We start from the raw sequence: 22,101 nt of genomic DNA, 5'->3' as shown, positions 1-22,101 counted from the left end.
TTGATAAACTCTAGTATTGCACTCACAGATATAAAATATATCTTCAAAGAGTATTTTATTGTATGTCAGGAATGATACAAAAGAAATCATATATGACCCATGCTTCTTTTTAACATTGTCATAAATGCCATTTCATCTAGGTTGTTTAGAATATGCTGCACACATCTTGACTGCAGAACTGTAAGATATCTGTAAAAAAAAAAAAAAATCTATTAAAAAATCCATGAATAATTATTGAAATAAGATACATTTTACCTATGTGCATTTTTAATCAAACTCTTTTAAAAATCCAGTGATCGTAATATTAATAATGCAAACAAATAATTGGTATGCAATGCATAAAATAATAATGTTTTGTTTTTTTATTCTTACTTGAGTGTGTGCAGTTAAAGATGCTTTCAGCCTGTGAATAGAACTCGTCTCCCAGAATGGTGCGATAGTCCACGTGACTTGTGTGAACGAGGCACTTTGTAGCATCTTTAAAGAGCAGGTCACTCTCTCCATACTGCTGAGACTCAAACAGGTGGAACCCAGTATCTGGACGAGCTGCTATGGTTTCCTATAGGGCAAAACACATCAGTGTTCGGATTCTAAAAGACTCCCAAATCAATCAGATTATTATAATTTCAGTGTGCAGACCTGTGACTTCATTAAGAGGTCATAAATGCGAGCTGTAAGAACAGGACGAGTCATAACAATATTTGGAGGGACTGCCCCTAAGTTACAGGTCTTCCATTCTGTCAGAGGAGCTCGACTGCCATCACTGCAAAGCAGCTCAAAGTCCCAAGTGAGCCAACCCTCAGCCCAGCCACTGGTGTTTAGACCTGTCCATCAAACATATCACACATTATTATCAATGAGATTCATCCCGATGACATTTCTCATCGTGTACATCTTACGTTCAATGTTGCTCTCCAGATTGTGGTGTTCCATAAAGGCCACGTCTCCAAAACTCTTTCCACTGGGGTCTCCAACCAAGCATCTGGAGTAAAAGACATGTTAAAGCCTGCAAAGCTGTATGGTTGCACTATAATACACTAACAATGGGTGATCAGACATATTTTCCTGTACACCATTTTATTTGAACTGTTCCTCACCTTAATGCACCCATATTGCCATAGTAACGCTCATTATGGTTGTCAGCACACCGTTTGGTGGCAGCTTCTTCAGTCCCACCCATACACACCTTACATAGATTGCCTTGACCTCCCGGCAAACAACCTTTCCAAAACACCTCAGCATACACTGAAAACAGAGAGTAACATTAAATAGGACCTATTAGGCTTTTTTACATTTTCAACTTTTTTTAGTGTGTAATGTTGCCATTTGAGCATAAAGTCCACTCAGAAGGGAGTTCTGTATCAGAACTGTATCAGTGAGCACTGTTTCTGAACTCCCTGAAATGACTAGATTGTAGTCTTGAGATTTCTTATGGGAAAGTACACACAATATCACAATATTCCTAATTTATATAATTCCTGCTCAGGCCAGCAGGCCAATCAGAGCACATTGCTCTTTCAGAAGGAGGTGCTTCATAGAGACAGGAACTAAACAGAGCGTTACTGAAAGTCTGGGAAGAGAGGTGCTGCAACAATATAAAACATGGAAAAAAATAAATGTGTTTTTTGTACATTCAAGTACAAGACCCCCAAAATCAAAGACTTTGTAAAAGGGCATAATATGTCCTAAAATATTATATTTGAACAGTTTAATAAATATACCATGCAATAGAAAGGAAGATGTAGTACCATTATTCGGCTCACATGGGGCGCTGCTGTTGTGCTCTGTGCTAAGCATGTGTCTTACAGGTAAAACCCAGCCAGCAGGGCTGTACATGTGACCGTGGCAAGAGCGTCTACCGCCCAGGCTTCCAAAATATAAACTCCGGCTTGTCCGACGAACAACTGCCACACCATACACTGATGGTAATTCTGAAGTGACAAATATATTTTGTAAAGACATAATAATAGGGATGTATCATTTATGTTTAGCATGTTTTATTTCTTATTACCATCACTTTCAAAATGGCCGCCTGCTCCTTCAGGAATCTCACATTTCTCTCCTAAATTTCAAATGAACCAACAAAGAGAAAAACAAATCAGGGTGAGATGAACTTGAAGACATGAGTGAGAATGACTCTGGATGTTTTACATACCATAATATTCAGTCACCACAGGGACAAGGCCACATTTCCCAGCTATGAAAGCATGAGTGGCATCCAGAGAAACAGCATCCACCTCATCCCTCTGTGAAAATGAGCAATTGATTCTGTTTTAGGCACTGATACTGAGACAATCGTCAATGTTGGTATAGATATCGAACACGAAAACTATTAAAAAACATTTTCTTTAATTTAATTAAATGTGAAATAAAATAAAATATAAATATTAGATGACAAACTAATGAAATTAGGAAATGTTGCCTTTGCAAATAGCTGAAATAAAATAGGTTTGAGTAGAATTACTAAAATAACTAAAACTGATTTTTTTTAAAGCTAAATAGAAATATATATATAAAAAAGAGCTCATTGCAAAAATAATAAAACTTAAATGAAATTAAAATTAATGTTGAAACTCAAAATATATATTATAATAATAATACTTGTAAAATAACACTGAAAATCACTTACAGAACCAAATTTACATATATCTGCAAATGAGGGTAAACTCAGAAAATGTACAGGCCATACATATTTTTGGTGATGAAACTGTATTCTGCAATATTTTTTTATCTTAAATAAATGAATATAAATAAAATTATGTTTGTTCTAGATATTTGTTTAAACATAAATCACAATTGCTGAAAAATTGTCTTACTAGACCTTGATCTTCTCAATGCAGTCACTCATAGATGAGGCTTTTACACACACCAGAGGATCGGATTTTATGTTAAGAGCCCACTGCTCACATTTCTTCTGTTCAGCATGACTTATACAGCACCACCTCACCACACTGTCCTCCAGCGAGCTACCTAACCACACACACACACACACACGCACACGCACACGCACGCACGCACGCACGCACGCACGCACGGACAAATTCAAGTCCAAGCTTATCATTTCCAAGATTATATGGTACAGAGGGAAAGCAATCTTTCACCTTCATGTCCAAGGCCCTTGAGCAAGGCCACATAGTCCAGTCCAAGAACCTGGCTCATATCCATGTCTTCCATCAGAACTAATAATTTCTCAGTCACATCTTTGAAGAGAAGGTCACTCCAACCATAGGTTGCTGATTCAAACAGCTGGAAGCGCTGACGCTCCCTTCCCCTCCAACCAAACGACATCTTCAAAAGAAAACAAAGAAGCATCTCATAAGATACTGAAATCCTATCAGCCAAGATAATAATAACATTATTAAGGAACATCGCCAGGAACCTGAGGTCAACTTGACACCGGCAGGACCATCAATCTGTTAAAGGGATAGTTCACCCAAAAATGAACTCACTGGGACAATCATTTAAGTATTGCATATTATGTTTGGAATGACATGAGGATGAGTAAATGATGACAGAATTTTCATTTTGTACCCATTTAAGATCAGTTTTTCCATGTACTACAAGACTCTGGGTTTGTGGATTAGTCACTGAAATTACTTATGTTTTCATTTTACCATTATGTGTCCTGCATACATTACACTTTACACTTTGCATCTCTTTGCCAGGGGTGACCAATTCTGCTCCTTGAGGGCAACTGTCCTGCAAAGTTTAGCTCCAACCCCAATTAAACTCACCTGAACCAGGTAATCAAGGTCTTAATAGGCATACTTGAAACTTCCAGCTAGTTGGAGCTAAACTCTACAGGACAGTGCATATCTGGACACCCTCATGCTCAGGAAATAAATAAAAAGAGATTGAGACATTTCTGGTTTGTTATTAAAACTTTACAGTACAGGATGGTCAGATCAGACAATTATTATGTGGGAATTTTAGCTTCAACATTTTTTCTTCTTCTTCATGTTATCACTGTGAAGCTGCTTTGATACAATCTGTATTGTAAAAAGCGCTATATAAATAAAGGTGACTTGACTTCAACACGTCCATACCTGGGCAGCGACCAAGAACTTCCGGGCAATTTTACGCGTGTTCATTCTTGTGACCACACCCCCTCCAGGGCCTCGTCCAAGGTTACACCTTTTAAAACTGCTGAGGGGAGCATGAGTACCATCTGTACACAGCAGTCTGAACTCATCTTTCTCACTTTCTGTTGAGTAAAGTGATCAAATAGAAACGAGAAAGAGAGGTCTTCATCATATAGGATTGTATCACTAGTGCACCCATATAAGCATAAATGTTACACCATGAATGTACAATTAGTTCAAATAAAAAGTTGTGTAAGAGTTCGTTGTGTTAACCATCTATGCTGTCCAGAGCTGTGTGATCCACAAAGGCAACATCTCCTGCCCGTGACTGCAAACATCTGAAAGAAAAACAGTGAGACTGTAAGATCCTAAAGGTAACTTGGCAGTGACTCACTGATACAGACGTAAATAGGATTATTTTAACCTGAGTGCTCCTTGGTTGTGGTAGAATGGTTCACTGTGAGATGTCTCACAATGGAAATTTTTCTGACGGATGTATGACCTTTGACCTTGGCACAAGGAACAAAGGCTGGCTGCCATTGTAGCTGCTCCAGGCACACAGCTGGCATTGAAGAAAGCGCTAACCGCTGACAAAACAGTCAAAATATGAGCACTGGGATCTCAACACAATCATACATATTTTTGAAGACTTTGTTTGTTTGGTTTGGGAGAACATGACGGAATACTCCCTAAGTTATGACCCAAATTACCAAGTGACTGGAAATATATACAAACAACAACACAAATCTGGGAAATCACTTAAAACCTAATCCATTTAATCCAAATTTTCTGGATTGATCCTTGAGAGACTGTTATATACGGTGTTGTTTAGTGTTATTTATATTCTAACATTGTAAATTTTACATGAAAACCTTAAACATCAAAATTTACTCTCACCGGCCACTTTATTAAGTACACTTGTTCAACTGCCCGTTAACGCAAATATCCAATCAGCCAATCACAAGGCAGCGACTCAATGCATGTAAACATGGTCAAGATGATTGAAGTTCAGACTGGGCATCAGAATGGGAAAGAAATGTGATTTAAGTAACTTTGGGGCGTCGTGGGCTAATGGTTAGAGAGTCGGACTGGTAACCCCAATGTTGTGGGTTCGATTCTCAATACAGGCTGGAAACGACTGAGGTGCCCTAGAGCAAGGCACCTAACCCCCAATCACTCCCTCTGCACCACAGCAAAAATGGCTGCCCAATGCTCCGGGTGTGTATTCAATACTCACTACTGCACTAACTTGGATGAATTAAATGCAGAGGACAAATTCCGAGTATGGGTTACCATACTTGGCCTTTACATGTCACTTCACTTAAACGTGGCATGGTTGTTTGTACCAGATGAGCTGGTCTAAATATTTCGGAAACTGCTAATCTACGATTTTCACACACAACCATCTCTAGGGTTTATAGAGAACGGTCCGAGAGAAAGAGAAAATGTTACAACTGCAGAAGAGCATCCCTAAACACACAACACATCGAACCTTCATGTAGTTGGGCTACAGCAGCAGAAGACCACACCGGGTGCCACTTCTGTCAGCTAAGAACAGGAAACTGAGGCTACAATTTGCACAGGATCGCCAAAATTGGACAATAGAAGACTGGAAAAACTTTGGTTTGAGTGAGATTCTCATTTCTGCAGCAACATTCAAACGGTAGGCTCAGAATTAGGAGTAAACAACATCAAAGCATGGATACATTCTATCTTGTATCAAAGGTTCAGGTTGGTGCTGGGAGTGTAATGGGGGACATTTTCTTGGCCCACTTTTGGGCACCTTAGTGCCAACTGAGAATTGTTTATATGTCACAGCCTACTTGAGTAATGTTGCGGACCATGTCCGTCCCTTTATGACCACAGTGTACCCATCTTCTGATGGCTACTTCCAGCAGGACAAAGTGCTATGTCACAAATTTGGCCTCCAAATGGTCTTTACTCAAATGGCCTCCACAGTCGCTAGATCTCAATCCAATAGAGCACCTTTAGGACTTGGTGGACCTGTTTTCAGAACCTTGTTGATTCTATGCCACAAAGAATTAAAGGAACACTCCGACTTTTTGGGACTTTAGCCTATTCACCTTATCCCCCAGAGTTAGATAAGTCCATACATACCTTTTTCATCTCCGTGCGTGCTATAAGTCTGTTTGACGCACCCACCGCTAGCCTAGCTTAGCACAAAGACTGGATGTAAATGGTTGCAGCTAGCATACTAATCCAAATAAGTGACCAAAATAACGCAAACATTTTCCTATTTACATGTTGTGATTTGTATAGTCACAGAGTGTACAAAAAACAAAGTCACATGAGACAGACATATTTTAACCGTATAAATACTGGGAACTATATTCTCTGAAGACGAAGCACTGCTACTTGGGAGTGATAACCGCAGCACCTGAGATCCTGTTGGTTTTGTTGACAGAAGAAACAACGGCGTGTCTCAGGTGCTGCGGTTATCACTCCGCCCAAGTAGCAGTGCTTCGCCTTCAGAGAATATAGTTCCCAGTATTTATACGGTTAAAATATGTCTGTCTCATGTGACTTTGTTTTTTGTACACTCTGTGACAATACAAATCACAACATGTAAATAGGAAAATGTTTGCGTTATTTTGGTCACTTATTTGGATTAGTATGCTATCTGCAACCATTTACATCCAGTCTTTGTGCTAAGCTAGGCTAGCGGTGGGTGCGTCAACCAGACTTATAGCACGCACAGAGATGAAAAAGGTATGTATGGACTTATCTAACTCTGGGGGATAAGGTGAATAGGCTAAAGTCCCAAAAAGTCGGAGTGTTCCTTTAAGACAGTACTGAAGGCAAAAGAGGGTCCAACCCATTACTAGCAAGGTGTCCCTATAAAGTGGCTGGTGAGTGTATATTTTATTTTATTTCAATTAATAATAATGAATAATTCTAATTAATGAAATATTTTGTAATGGTTTTAAATTTAGTCAACGATAACACTGCTTATATACAACTTATGATTTGTGGTTGTCTTACCCTGACTGAGGGGCTCATCCTCTGCCCAGGGCAGGAGGTTTCGAGAAAGCAGATGTCCCAAAGGGAGGCTCCAACCTGCAGTCCAGCGAGCTCCACTATGACAGCTCCTACTGCCCTTCAAAGAGCGCATATTAAAAGAACTATTGTTCCTCACCACCGCGACTGCAAGAATACAGCCACCTAGGAGATGGAGGAGACAAAGTGGAAAAGGAAGATGTTTACATGCTAGTGCTAGCAGAATGTGATGCATATGAAACTACATTAGCATTTTGTATACCATCTCTGTAGATTTCCTTTGCGACTACTGTGAGACCGAACTGTTTTACTGCAGAGTACACCTCTCCAGCATCCAGAGTCACTAGGTCAGCTTTATTATCCTGATAAAAGAGTGGCAGAATGTAAACCATCTACTTTTATGTCTCACGGGTTGAATTTTTCAAATTAAAATAGATTTGAGCTTATGAGGTAGCATACGTCACCCACCCGTATCTTATTAATGCAGTCAGCAGTCCCATAAGCTTTCACACACGAGAGACGTGCGAAGGCTGTGACAGCTGCAGGTGGAAGGACAGCGACCAGTGCTTTAGCCAGCTCTGCACACTTTCTCTGCTCCGGCTCTGATACTGTACACCAGCGCATCTTCTTTCCTGAATGCAGTATACAGGCATACACTTACAGAACATTTCAAGTTAGACAAATCAAATATGTTTATGGTGGGAAACCATTTTAGGATTTTAAAGACCAAAAAATGCAGCAAACAGAGCTGCTAACATTAAAAGGCGTTGCAATTATATCAATGAGGAGCATATTTTTCAATATTCTGGTGATGGGAGACTTTTTGTTGTTGTTGCATAGCCTACTGCAAATAGAATATATTTCACAGTGTTTTCAATTAACGTTTCAGTAACCAGAAAGTTGCTTTTACTGAGCTGATTAGGCCTACTATATCTACTTTCCATTATGATTAGTATTAGAATTCATATTTTTAAATACATAGATTGTGAGAGATTCACAGAAATTAAACATTCACAAATAAATAGAATGAGATTATGACAAGCCATCATGTTAGGAGTTTCACAAAAATTCATAAATACAATGACATTTGCAAATAAATAATATTTAGAAATATGTTTTATGTCACAAGCACATCTCTTTGCTTTTATTTGTGGCTCATAATATATTTATTTGGAAATATGAAACTTTTGTTAAACCACATGAAATTATATCATTATTTAGGCTTAATTTACAGGATTTATTGATTGACACAATAATATCGGTATAGGCACGCTAATTTAATAACACATTATCCTAAATTTGTAATAATATCACCCTGAGTAGATTAGGGTGCGCGTTCATTAATAGATTTTTATTATTTATTAGCAATGTTCAGAATAAAATGTGGCTATGTTAATTGGGAGCAACATTTTGCAACCACTTATTGCTACTGAAAGTTCTGGCAGAGCAGCAGACATTTCTGTTTACACCCTAATCCTGAAATACGTTCAAAACTGAGAATTTAGCTGCTTTCCTTAATTTTAGCAAGCGCGCACTTACCCCTGGTGATGGTGCACAGCAGTAGAATGACAACAATAACTCCCACTCGCTTCATCATAGTATCAGAAATCTCTTCTAGGAAAAATAAATCACAGTAACTGTTAAAATCGAGTCCTGTACAGAAGTTTCAGTTGAACGCGCATTTCGACAGAAGATCTAATTGTTTTGCGCGAGTCTGAAAAAATATGTATTGGCCAAGCGGGTGTTTCCAAAGCGAATAGTTCTTATAATAAATGTGCGCATATGGAAAATATTACTGGAACTCGTGTCACGTGGAACATTCTCGTCCAGGCATATTTTCTTGCTTGGCGTTTTATGGCATTTCCAGAAAGCGCCTTTTGTTTGGAATTGTGTTAAATGCGAAATGCTACTGGACTTACTTCATGCAGCAACGGAGTACAGGTGTAGTTTACGTCCAAATGAGGATTCCAAGATAGGATTCAACTAACAAAAATATGTTCCATGAGCGTTTTTCGCTAACTTTATAAAGTTATCAAAACGTTATTTCTGAACATTCTACTGTTCTCTAAACGTATAACCTCTCTCAACATATATATATATATATATATATATAAACGTCTTAAAACGTTTCTGTGTGTGTGTTATCATGATTGCAAACATTATGGGACCAATACTTTTGAACATTCTGAAACATCCAGAAAGTTAGTTCTGAGAACATTCCTTGTTAGCTGGGAGCATTCCAATGTCACAAAAGGTCAACATAATTTTAATTCAGGTAATCCATAGGATCTCAAGTTAAATAAGCAATTTCAAAACATCAAAATATGTGATTTAATGCTTTATTAACAATGAAGTATTTACAACAGTGTATTTGAATAAATAAATAACAAATAAAAAACAGGTTTTAAATTGACTCAAGGACTACAAAAATACAATATTGTTTAGAATTATTTCTGGGATAACAGGTTGCACAATATAGCCTTCGTCTATATTCCAAACTTGGTAGGTGTTTTTGTATTAACCATGGGCGGTAGTAGTTGGCTCTGGATGGTGTTAACTCTGGCAGCATGGCAAATCATGGTGGGTTTCTGCTTGTTTAATCTCAAAGATAGAGAAGAAATGCGACTCTCAAGCTGCAAAGAAACATCATATTAATAAATTACTAAAATTACTTTGTTAATGTCTGGTTTTGTTTATTTCAATTTTCAAATATCTATGGTCATCAGCTCATCAGAGCAAAACCTAGAATTATTTTAAAAAGTATTTTATATAGACCACCATGCACAAAATCCATTAGACCCAGGGGTGTAATGACAAGCATAAAGATAATAAATGTTATTATTATTAAATCACTAATATCAGAGCTTAATAATGTCTAAAATGTTCCATATTATAACTTTCCAGTATTGCACATCATACATAAAAGCAAGGGTTTATGCAATCTGTAACATTTATCTAGTGACTCCTGACAGCTGGTTTTGAGCATTTAGATTTATGTTTACGTAAATTCTCCAAAAATATGCGTGTTAAATGTAAACCACCAGTGTCCTCTGTGCGATAGTGGAGGAACCAAGAGTGTTGCCTCGACTTGTTATTTGTTAATCCTTTACTATACAAATTTAAAGATGTGAATTTGAGTACGAGTGTGTGCAAGAAAGAAAGAAAGATATATGGATACCTCACTTAACTCCTTTAAGACGCTTTCTCTTTCCTCAGTTTCTCCCTCAATGCCTGTTGTTGCGAGCCAGTTACTCAAGACCTTTTGGAGCTTACGCCATGTCCTAAACACACACAAACGCAGGCTGATTTCACTATATTAATGAAAACATCTCATTAGGTGCAATGTTTTTATATGAAGGTGATGATATTTGTTATACCCCTTTTGTTCGATCACAAAATAGAAAAGCAAAACATTCCTTTCCCTAATTTAACATGTGAAGAACCCAAATATGTTCACCTGAGTCTCTCAAACAGCAGAAACAACTATTCATTCCAAAAGCCATGTTTGTGTGTGCTAGAATAAATTTTTTGTTTTGTCTTTTTTTCAAAGACAAAAAACAGCTCCAGTCATAAAATGCATTTCCAAAGTAGTGGTTTCAATTTCAGGAGATTTGTGACTTTTACAGCAGGATAACATCAGAATTATTATTTTTTTAATTACAAAAATAGTATGCAAATCTACAATTATATATATATATATGTGTGTGTGTGTGTGTGTGTGTGTGTATGTATGTATTTATAATTCTAACAAATAATTCTAACAACTTTAATAATTAGAATAATAATTCTAAACACTGTATATTAATCCCATTGAAAGCCAGATTGACATACTGTAACTGTTTTCTGTCTTGCTGGTATCGTTGCATTTCCAGTCTAATATCCAGTAGTTCTTTGGTGAGATTTTCAGTTCGCTCCACAGCCTCATCTTCCTCATTCTCCTCGTCCTGCTCAGGTAATCTTTCATGCATACCTACAGCCCGGAGAAAATGACAAGTGTAAATATGTCACGGAAATGAAAACATAAACAAGCAAAACTCACTTGGTATATATATACATATTTTTTTCAGTTTGAATGAATGATTCAATGACTCAATTACACAAACTTCACTTGTTTCATTACTGGATGAATCTGCATTTTTTAACAAATCTCTTGAATGATTCAATGACAAACACATTTTTAACAGTCACTTGTCACCACCTACTGGTGTAACAATGTAATATGTAATGATTGTATCATTGTATCAATGTAATGATACAATCTTTTATAGTGTCAAGTTACTTTCAAAATATATATATTTTTTGGATGCTCTCCAAAGCAATGCCAATGGAGATTTGAATGCTCGCTGTGATCGTCAAAGGTTTAATAGTCAAATCGTTCTCATTTAGGAGTAAGATTGTGCGGGTGTTTGAATCGAGGTCGCAATCTTTTAATGATTAATCGTGCCGCTCTACTTCATATTATGAAAGATTATGTTTTTTTACCTTGTTGTGGGAGAAGGTGGGAAGTGAAATGAGTAGAATGCAGTAGAGGCTCCTGATTCCTTAAGCTGTTTTGCTGTAAAACAGAAAAAAATGGAAAATCACAAAATACCATTTTTCTACTAGGAGGCAAGATGACGAAACAAAACCAAGTAACTGAGTAAATAAAAACTGGGGAGATACAAAACCATATTTTTTTCCTAGACTAAGAACAAACAAGTGTTCTTACAACATCATGATTACCTTGCCATGTGATACTGAGACAGTAAATGAAGATGGAGGAAGAAGTATGTCCTGGCCGGTAGCAGCAAAAGATCCTGAAGGACCAGGTTTGACTGGGAGGATCCTAGGTTGTAGTACCATTGCATGTGACTCCAGTGGGTTTTGGGTCAAAGGGACTAAGGGTAACGGAGAAGGAAAGGAAGGACTGCTGGAGGACACTGTGCGAAATGCAGTCTCTCCTACAGACACCCTCTGACTACTGAAGCAGAGAAAGGGAGATGCTCATTAGTATGTGAACCAAAAAAATTGTGTTTGATTATGTCACAACGTTTAGGTGAGTACTACACCTGCTGATCTTGAAGTCATGTGACAGAGTTTTGGCTGGAGACTGCAGCAGGTCATCTGGTCTTCTTGGTTGCAATCTAGATGCTCGAACCGACCAACTGCTGACAAAACAGGAGGATCAGATTTACTCGAGACATGTCCATCAGAATAACATTTTAATAAAAGATGATAAATTAGAATTAAGATTCTCTAAGTCAAACTAATTATTCTTTTCCTATGATAACTATTAGTTATAGTTCCTGTAGTTACCATAATTACACTATGCATGCATGTTTTTCCAATGACCGTTCTGACCAGGGTTATTATAGTTAAATTAAACTAAAAGCATAAAAAGTTTTTTTTTAATGTTTTGTATGTATTAAAATAAACATTAACTGAAATAAAATAAAATATGTTTAGTTTAACTTGATGTACAAAAAAAAAACTAAGACTGAAATAAAAATTAATAAAACTATACAGACATTTTAATACAACAAAAATTCTAAATAAAATAAAAACATTCAAAAAAAATAATAAAAACTATAATAGTATCTGATAGATACTAAAATAATAATACTGATTCTGACTAATATATACTATACAATTTTGAACAACCTCGCCCCAAAAAACGAATTCTACTAGCAAACAACTAACAAAAAATAAGCTTAGGATTAACATTTGCAATAAGAATGACTTTGACTCACAGGTGATTGATGATGGAATCTTTCTGCTCTGCTGCTTGGCTCCTGATTGGAGAGGCGGTAGGAACGGGGGTAGGAATGGGGGTGTGGTCTTCTGGCAGAAAAAAAGACACACACTTCTTGGGGTGGCTGCCTTTGGACGGCACTGTTTTACCCTTTACAGGCTTGCACAGTGCCCTCTGCTTCCATCGAACGGCACACCGCCTTACCACGTCCTGAAGCTGACGACAGCTCTGTTATTTGATGAGGATCACTTATATTAATGTAAACAAATACACATACCGGTATATATACTTTTACAGACTGTGGAATGAAATGCACAAATACACAGTAACTATAGAAACAGCACCTGTTCATAGCTGTGCTGGGCAATATTAGTTGAGAAAGCACTCATGTGCGCTGTGTGCGTGAGGATGTGCGTGACACCCTCTCTCAACAGTTCATCTCTGTAAAACTGAGCTGCCTCAGTCAAACGCTTCTGTTTTCTCTGACGTTCTGCGATCCACAGCCGCCACACGCAAAACACCTAAAGCATATAAACCAAACTCTATGAGACTATGCAGGTGCAGGAAACCTGAATTGTCAATGATAAACAGTGCAAGATCTGGCATTACTTTGGCCTGTAGGTTGAGGGACCAATGCCAAAGGGCAGTCTCAGTTTGCTCCGCCTCTCTTCTTCTGCTCTGCAGCTGTGTGTCATAATCATTCAAAAATCAGACAAAAAAATACAATATAGAATCTTCAAAGAGACAGTAACAATCAATCATTAGTAGCTTCAGCTCAAAAAAGTAAATGATGCAATGTCAGCCGCTTGAACAGTACAGTAGGTGAGGCTATAAGAAAGCTTTAACACCACCACAACAGCTATATTTAAACAAAAGGCTGTACCAAGTGGACATGAAATGGATGTTGATATCATTTTTTCTTCCCTATTGTAATGTGTATCTGAGCGAATATGATTGAACAAAGCTAAATCAAAACTCACTTGTGTTCTCCAGCAGATAAAAAAGCGCTGATAAATCCTCAACCTGTGAAGCCCAAAGCTTCTTTTCTTCATTACCTAAAAAGCATAATTTTTTATATATATATGATAAATATTACAAATAAATTAAAATATACATACGTAAAAAATAATTAAGAATGGGACTACTTGAACTAGCACCTGATATGTTTTGTGATGGTGAATATTGCTGGTCCATGTGTTGAGGGTTCTTTTTCCCAGCGTTCTACTGTAGTGTCTGTTGGCTCTGTCATTCGCCAGTCTCTCATCTTTTACCTCCATGCTTCGCTCTCTCCATCTTCTCAAAGCCACTTGTATGCGTACTAACAGCACAAAAACAACACTGAATAATTTCATCATTGCACAGACTACTAACCGTGGAATGTATATAACCTAAGTACATTTCTCCAGCTGTATTTGAGCTTGTTTCAGGGCTTCCTCCTGTTGATGACGTTGACGATGAGCAGATACCGTTCTCTGTCGCCATGCCAGAAACACCTATTAGACATATAAAATATTTTGTAAAATGACAAAATTGCACTGATAAATAATAGGGGTTACTTTTTTTACTTCTGTTATATAACTAATTTTGATGTTATAAGCACCTGAGATAGAATGTGCTTTTGAGAAAAACATTTTGCTCTGTTTTCCTTTTGTCTCTCTTCCATCAGCCGTGTCACGTTTATTCTCCATAACCAGAACATTTTCCTGCAGAAAAAGAAAAGAAAAAAAGGATAGAATCGATTACATTTCTTCAAATAAAAACACTACAACCATTTTAGTAAATATATCATAATACCTGACCAGATGTTGCTGATGCTCCTGGTAACGGTACTCCACGTTTTTGTTAATCGATTGAGTCTGCAAATGGTACGACTACATGCATGCATGTAAAAACAACGAGTTTCTCATCTTCAAAAGCTGCAAGCTTTGTATATACAGTAAACAAAATAAACTAAACTAGTATATATTACAGCAATATTTGTAGATATACTGTGTACTGTGTCAAAACCAACATGATATTCATACCTTCCAAGCTTCAAGAGCATGTTTGAGCAATTTGCCGTGGTGGTGTTTCTCCATTTGTGCAAGTTTCTCTCTTTTCTGTCTTTTGTGATCTACATACTGTTAAACAAGCTCATATTTACTTTAGATATAATATTTCAACCCAATAACAACAACATCTGCATCATATAATGATTAAAAAACATTGTCAGCCATTTTCCTTAGTGAATAGAGGCAGTTGTGCTACTCGTACCTGATGCCAGTCTGCCATGGCTCTTCTCAGACACCGCTGCCCATCATGACCCTGTGCCTGCTCCAATCGTCTCTGACTGATCAACAAAACACAAGAAAGCTGAAACTTCAAAATCAAAATACTTTGTTCAGTTTATTCAGCTACATTATCTGATTCACACCTGGTTTGTATGTTGGCAACGAGGTTTCTCCATTGGTTCAGGGCCTTCCGTAGAAGAGTGTGTTTGTAAAGCGAGTCAGCTGCTGCTTGTTTGAATCTCTCCTCTCTACATTGTACAGCACTGCAGGACCACTTAGACCAGGCACGGGCACAACGCACATGCTCGGCATGCAACACAGCCTACAAGAAATATACTGATTACTTGGTAAAAGAGACAACGAAAACCTTGCTGACCCAAAACTTAACGCCAATGTATATTCATGTTTGTCAGCATACCGTTCTTTCAGCAAGTCTCTGATCTCCTCGTACCTCCAAACTTCTCCACCATGTATAAAATGCCCAACTGCAAGTTTGTTGCCTATATAGAGGACAAAAACATTTTTCAGTACAGTACAACACAGACATGGATATCTACATTGTTGTATAATATAAAGGAAATGCAATTACACTGCCTCCTTGTTTATTTTAGATGCCTTTTTGTTACACATATTTAGCCAATGTATTGAATATAATGCATTGCTTACAATTTTGTTCTTTATATTTGTTTCTAAGAATTGCCTTATACTGTTTTTGGCAGAGATGTATAGTAATTGTTAGTTAAGTATGTGTGTGCCTACCCATGAAAAGGAGTAACAGAAGTGTGTGAGTTTATGTGTGTGTGTGCTCAAGGACACAAGACTGTGGTTCTACTCCTAGAACCTTAAAAGGAAATCGGCCATCTTGGTTAAGATAACTGGAGTTCAAGGACCTGAAAGGGTGGACAGCTTGCACCTGAGAGGCCTTGAGAAGGATCTTGGAAACTTTGGGAAAGTTACAATTTACATCAAATCAAGAAGATTAGAACCTAACTTCGGCGGCAAACAACGGGAGTATAAAAGACTGAAAAGTTGATTGCCTCTTTGAATACTGATACGTCAGTATCCCCGACGCCTAGAAGCCCAGAGCTGAGTACAACAAACCCCAAGCTGACTGAAATTTAATTGATTACAAAAAACTGCCTACCAAGGCTTTGATTTATTGTGTTTAAGACTTTAAATAAGAATAAACCACAGAGAAGTCTTCTGACCAAAGCTTAAAATTTAGGCCAGACTCAACTTACTTTACCTAACCTGAAAATAATCTGAACACCTTTAACCATATTATTTAAGTACACACTGCAAACAAAAAATGCATACACTACTAAGCTACAGAAACCCACCTGTCATGTTGTTCAGCTCTTTCTTTCCGCTCTCGTTTCTCTGTGTGTTGCACTGTGAACTCCATCCAAGTGTTTACACATTGTGGGAAGATACGACGAGCAAAGCAGGTATCAGCACGTAGTTCCAACTCCTGTACATGATTGTGTGATAAAATATTAGAAGCATTTTTAAGGCAAAAATGGTGCAGTCCATCAATAGTTGCAGGTGACCTATGATAAGACCTAAGATAATGAGTGTCAGAAAGTGTGGTGGCTACCTGCATTTGTATGTGCTCTTTAAGACGTTTTCTCCAACGATCAAGGCAAAATCTCAGCACAGAGAATCTATTGATTAATAACAACCGTTTAAAAGCCTCACAGACAAAACTCATGTTTATTAATGACCTAAAATATATAAACTCCGCAAATAAAGAAACATCCCTTTTATAGGATACTGTGTTTTAAAGATAATTTTGTAAAATCCATATAAGCTTTACAGATCTCAATTGGAAAGTGTTTACACAATGTTCTACATGTTTGTTTAATGAACCATAAACAATTTTTAACATATTCGAGAAGTTGCAAGTGCTTTAGTGGGAGACTGGGGTAACATCTCACAGTAAGAAGAACTGGCAGATCTGGATAAGTCCAAGAAGATGAGATGCACTGTAGGACTTAACGTAGCTGGTGGACACCACATACTGACTGCTGCTTTTAATATTCACCCTCGCTTTGTTCAGGGACTCGTAATTCCATTCCTGTTTGTCAATTGTCTGTGAAATTTGTTCCGTTTATGTCCCAGTTGTTGAATCTTTTTATGTTCATACAAATGTTTTACACATAAGAAATTAGCTGGGAAAAAAGCAGTTGAAAGTGGGAGGATCTTTCTTTTTTTGCTGAGTATATATGGCATGCTTCAAATGAAAAAGCACAAGCAGAACTGTGAAAAAACTCATTTATGTGACTAACTTGTGATGAGTTTGTGCAACACTCATCTGGGGTTGCAGACTTCTGTCCTCAGCCTGATCCAAGCCCGACTGCCAGACTTTCCAACACCTTTCCAGCAACTGCAAAACATCAGTATCCATTCCTGACAATTAAACTCTGCACAACTGCATGACGTAATATTCATACGGTAATCAATACCGATAGATGACTGGTAGACTAGGTGTTAATAATTGCTGTTATCACAGCCTGTTTTTAGTACGAAATTTAGTTTCAGTCTTTATAAAAAAAATTAAAAAAAGTATTTCCACAAATATATTAAGTTTAAGGACAGTTCTGTCATGTGTATATGTCCTCTATTTGAGTTGTTCTTACAATGTGGTGATGATGCTGGACACTAAGATTCTTGTTGAGACGATGAGTTTTACTGTGAGTGACGTTTAGAGTAAGGCCTTTTAAACCCAAACGCTGTGAAGAAATACAAGACCATCATAAATAAACAAGAATTTAAAAAAAGAAAGCTACATAACACATAAAAAAAAAGAAGAAGAAGTACACCACTAACCAGAAGATAGAGTTGTCTGTGATGCATGGCAGCCTTTTCCCTTTTAGCCTTCTGTGAGCACATACTGACATCTACATAACAGTTCAGGAAAAGAACTGCACTACGACGTGCCGTGATGCTTTCATCTGCATATTTCATTTCTTCTAGGAGTATAAAAGTAAATGCGAACTGTCTATTTAATGGTGTAAGGAAAGATACAGTGTCTCCAGTTGGAGAACGCCAGCCGTTGGGAGCCGTGCTGGGCCAGTTGGTCTGCTCTCTGTCCTTTGTCTTTCTCAGCCTGCCTGGATTGCAGCACATTATACCACTGACACCAAAACTTCTCCAGCACAGAGACACGGCATACATCCTGAGCAACAGCTGCAACACAGAAGACAAATTAAATGTGATTCAAGAAACCATGCAAATATGCTGATTTAGTGCTCAAGTAATATTTCTTATTATTATCAATCAATGCTGAAAACAGTTATTTAAGTATTTAAGTTGAGGAAACTGTGATGCATTCCTTTTTCAAATCAAATCTTTTGTAACACTGTTAATGTCTATATTCTCACTTTTGATAAATTATAGTCATTGCTGAATAAAAGCATTGATTTCTTTTAAGATAATCGTTCCAATCCCAACTAATTTGAACAGTAGTGCATAAAATAAATATAAAAAAATGAATGGCACCTGTTGTCTTGTTCTTAGCCTGTCTGTTCTCTCTGTGTCTGATCCATCCATGAAGTGTATGCCTCGACAGCTGAAGACAATAGTGACGATGAGCTTTGGACTCCTTCTCTTTCAGAACACAGGCATGTTTCATCCTGCCACTCCAGTGCAGCCATGCCTGTGAAGAACAGCCATTTTAGAGATCACTCAAACTAGACATATATATATATATATATATATATATATATATTCACACACGCTCATACTCACTCGGCTTTGTACAGTGTGAGCCCAGTGTTGCAAGGCAAGATCCTCCTGATGGTACGCCACATCCCTGTGCTGTAGTGCCATGTTCCACACAGTCCACACACACCTTTAATAACCAGCACATGCACAAAAATATTTCAGAATAGTATTTTCCTTGCAAGCCACTATACATAAGCATTACTTAACTGTTACACATGAATCTTTATATCTTATTATATAATCTATTTTTTAAAAGTTTGCTTTAAAAAAAAAGAAATTTATACTTTTAATCAGCAAGAATGCATTAAATTAATCAAAAGTGAGTAAATAATATATCTATAATTTTACAAGAACATTCCAAATAAATGCTGTTCTTTCGAACTTATATCATAGATCATAGCATAATAATAATTAAAAATAGAAAAATTCTTTAGCATAAAATCAGCATTTTAGAATGATTTCTGAAGGATCATATGACACTGAAGACTGGAGTCATGGGTGCTGCCATCACAGGAATAAATTAGATTTTGAAATGTATTAAAATAGAAAAGTTATTTTAAATTGTAATACTTTTCCACAATTATAATCCTGTCTTTTTTTATCAAAATGCAGCACAAGAGACTAAAGCATAAAACAATAAAAATCTTACCAACCCCAAACTTTTCAAATACTGTTGTTTATTTATTAATATATTATGTATTATGTCAACATATTGATTGCTTTGTGATTGTATACTTGCTGACTTTTTCCTCTAAATGTTGTTGTCATATTCAAGTGTGTCATTTATGTTACACTCCAACCCTACACCAGGATTGTAAAACTGTATATTATGTCTGCTTCACTTTATATATGTGGCTGTGCATTGTTGGTCTAACACCACATGAGAGCAATGCTCACTTCAGCACAGCGAGTCTCTCGTGCTGTACTGCTGCTTCTTGCATCCTGTGTTTCATGCGACACATGTCCAGGTACAGCTCCCAGCCATTCCACACACACCGCAGTTTGTGCTCCGTCTCTGCAGTACAAATATGCAGTCACAGCTACGTTGTTCAACTCAAATATTAATAGAATAGCAGTCTATATACCAAAACTGATTGCAAGTTGCAGTTTCTTCTTTTCTTCTCTCTGGACAGCAACATACTCCTGCCAGGCTTGAAATGTTTTGCTGTACAGCATATACCTACAATAGGCAAAAAAAAATAAAGAAAGACATAAATATTACAGGTGGTGATCATTCAGGTCCTTCTAGCCCTTAAGCAAAGTGTTTTCCTCCCTGACTACAGAACAACATTGAAGATAAAACAAAACACCCCATTGCAGTATGGGATGGGGCACACGCTTCACGTTCAAGGCACACATTCAAAAGAGAAAGAAATTAATACTTTTATTCAGCAAAAAATTTATTAAAATAATAAAAAAAAATTAAGAAAATACATTAATAATGTTAAAAACGATTTCTATTTCAAATAAATGCTTTTATTTTGAACTTTCTATTAAACAAATTCATACAGGTTTGGAACAAATTGAGGGCGAGTAAATGATGACAGAATTTTCATTTTTAGGTGAACTAGCCTATCCCTTTAAGCAACACTTAAAGGCCCATGCCACACTGAAGACTGGAGAAAAAGCAGATGAAAATTCAGCTTTGCCATCAAAAGAATAAATAACATTTGAATAACATTTTACAATATATTCAAATAGAAAAAATTTCACAATATTATTGCTTTTACTGTATTTTTGATCAAATAAATGCATCCTTGTGAGCATATGAGACTTAACTTACGTATAATGGCAATCTGCCCTTATATTTAGAGTCCATTCCTTTCTTACGTGCCACCACTCATCTTTCCAAGCTCCTAAGGTCTTCCTCAAGATCACCTTACAATAATGAGATCTAAACAGAAAATACCAATTTTATTAAATAAGTAAAGACTGACTTTTTAGTGCACTAATTAAACACATACACTGGACCTGGCTTGTGATGTTGTTATTCGTCCAAATGTCTTCTGAATCCACAAGTGAAGGAACTTCCGAGCAAGGTGCCTAAACAATCAATGCAATAATCACTTCAACTGTGTACGAATAGAGGATGCCACTACGGCGTTATAAAATGAACTAAGTCTTACCTTATCCTTAGCTCTTTAAGTCTACCACCTCGGTTCCAATTATATCCGACCCGGTACGTGTTTTTGCGTATGTGTGTTTTACGTGCCCGGTTCTTTTCAACAGCAGAAGACAACTGTTTCCCAGCTTTTGGTCGTGTCGTTTGCATCTTCAATGGTTTATTAGAGCATACATGAGTTTCAGTCAATCAGCGCATGTCTAGAAGCAGGTGCTTGAGCTATAACTGGTAGAAATAAAGTTATTAAAGTAGCTTTTAATGGTTTAAATATTTCACTTAAGGCTTTAAAGCTACTACAGCTCATTAAAAAAACTGTCATCTAAGTGCTATCGTACTGACAACAACCAACAACAAACCAAAACTGCCGCTCTTCTGTGTTGAATTAATATTCTTCCGGTAAAATAATGTCATAATAAAAGACTTTCTTTAAAAGGAGCACTTTAATGATGAACACCCTTTAATGATACGGTTAATAATAAGAATGACTCTTGACAACCCTGTTGTAATAAAGTTACAATATTAATCTAGTTATATCAAAATAAACCAGTTATATTAAAATAATTATATTTTAGTGATTAATGTGGCCTTAATACAATAACTGATCTTTTACGCCTCACTGTACAGAGTATGCCTATTTTGTGAATTGAAGCATTGTGCATTGCTGTTAAAGTTGTGTTTTTCAATCAGTCAGTCATGCAGAAGCCATTACCAGGTTATGGTCGACATTTCAGTTTGTGAGATTTCTTAAGAGTGTTATTTATTTATTTTATTATTGCAATTTTATCAAACGAAGGATACAGAAACATACAAACCGTCTTTTAAACAATAAACAAGTTATGACATAAGAGTTAACCAGAGAAATTACATAAAGCTAGCCTGTTTTAAATATGTCCTAAGAAATTAAAAAGTAGAAAAAAGAGAGCACAGGAATGAAGATGAAAGCATATTAAGAAAGATTATTAAACATGGTACAAAGAGATGTATATGTTTTTATGTTTTTTTATTAATAGCCATTGAGACTGTATTTAAATTTAAATTACATTTAAATACAAATTCTATTCTTGTTCGAAGATGTTAACGCGTTTATTTTTTGTGTATCTACATTTATAAGACTTACCAATAAATAAAATAAGATTTATACATAAACTTGCT

General features: G+C 36.7%; 2 protein-coding genes across 8 annotated transcripts; both read right to left on the bottom strand.

The window, feature by feature from the left end:
• Positions 1-26: 26 nt before the first annotated feature.
• Positions 27-8,883, bottom strand: sxph (saxiphilin). The gene is made up of 17 exons (XM_079627831.1): positions 8,640-8,883; positions 7,569-7,732; positions 7,363-7,462; positions 7,086-7,265; positions 4,507-4,669; positions 4,356-4,420; positions 4,047-4,204; positions 3,102-3,288; positions 2,822-2,970; positions 2,156-2,246; positions 2,012-2,062; positions 1,749-1,931; positions 1,098-1,245; positions 900-982; positions 640-824; positions 373-559; positions 27-189 (listed from the first exon to the last, which is right to left on the bottom strand). Exons 1-17 carry the CDS (start codon positions 8,695-8,697, stop codon positions 146-148), a joined length of 2,196 nt encoding a protein of 731 aa, XP_079483957.1. The 5' UTR covers positions 8,698-8,883; the 3' UTR covers positions 27-145.
• Positions 8,884-9,423: 540 nt separating this feature from the next.
• Positions 9,424-21,352, bottom strand: sfi1 (SFI1 centrin binding protein). 7 transcript variants are annotated; one of them, XM_079627808.1, is made up of 31 exons: positions 20,954-21,352; positions 20,799-20,870; positions 20,611-20,721; positions 19,913-20,007; positions 19,725-19,842; positions 18,852-18,954; positions 18,603-18,759; positions 18,129-18,290; positions 17,931-18,001; positions 17,741-17,833; positions 17,390-17,487; positions 16,699-16,765; positions 16,442-16,572; positions 15,520-15,601; positions 15,245-15,423; positions 15,085-15,160; positions 14,856-14,951; positions 14,626-14,702; positions 14,432-14,534; positions 14,228-14,324; positions 13,989-14,149; positions 13,812-13,886; positions 13,441-13,515; positions 13,176-13,352; positions 12,830-13,059; positions 12,149-12,247; positions 11,823-12,060; positions 11,583-11,655; positions 10,932-11,070; positions 10,279-10,381; positions 9,424-9,733 (listed from the first exon to the last, which is right to left on the bottom strand). In XM_079627808.1, the coding sequence occupies exons 1-31, from the start codon at positions 21,097-21,099 to the stop codon at positions 9,587-9,589; spliced, it is 3,651 nt and encodes a 1,216-aa protein (XP_079483934.1). In that variant the 5' UTR covers positions 21,100-21,352; the 3' UTR covers positions 9,424-9,586. The 7 variants fall into 7 exon arrangements, with proteins under 7 accessions (XP_079483934.1, XP_079483936.1, XP_079483935.1 ...); XM_079627810.1 differs by having other exon boundaries at positions 11,823-12,057; XM_079627809.1 differs by having other exon boundaries at positions 12,149-12,244.
• Between the last annotated feature and the right edge of the window lie 749 nt (positions 21,353-22,101).

This window comes from Phoxinus phoxinus (genome assembly GCF_949152265.1).
Source record: "Phoxinus phoxinus genome assembly, chromosome: 11".
Taxonomy (NCBI): Eukaryota; Metazoa; Chordata; class Actinopteri; order Cypriniformes; family Leuciscidae; genus Phoxinus; species Phoxinus phoxinus.
This window is presented reverse-complemented; position numbering and strand designations above follow the sequence as displayed.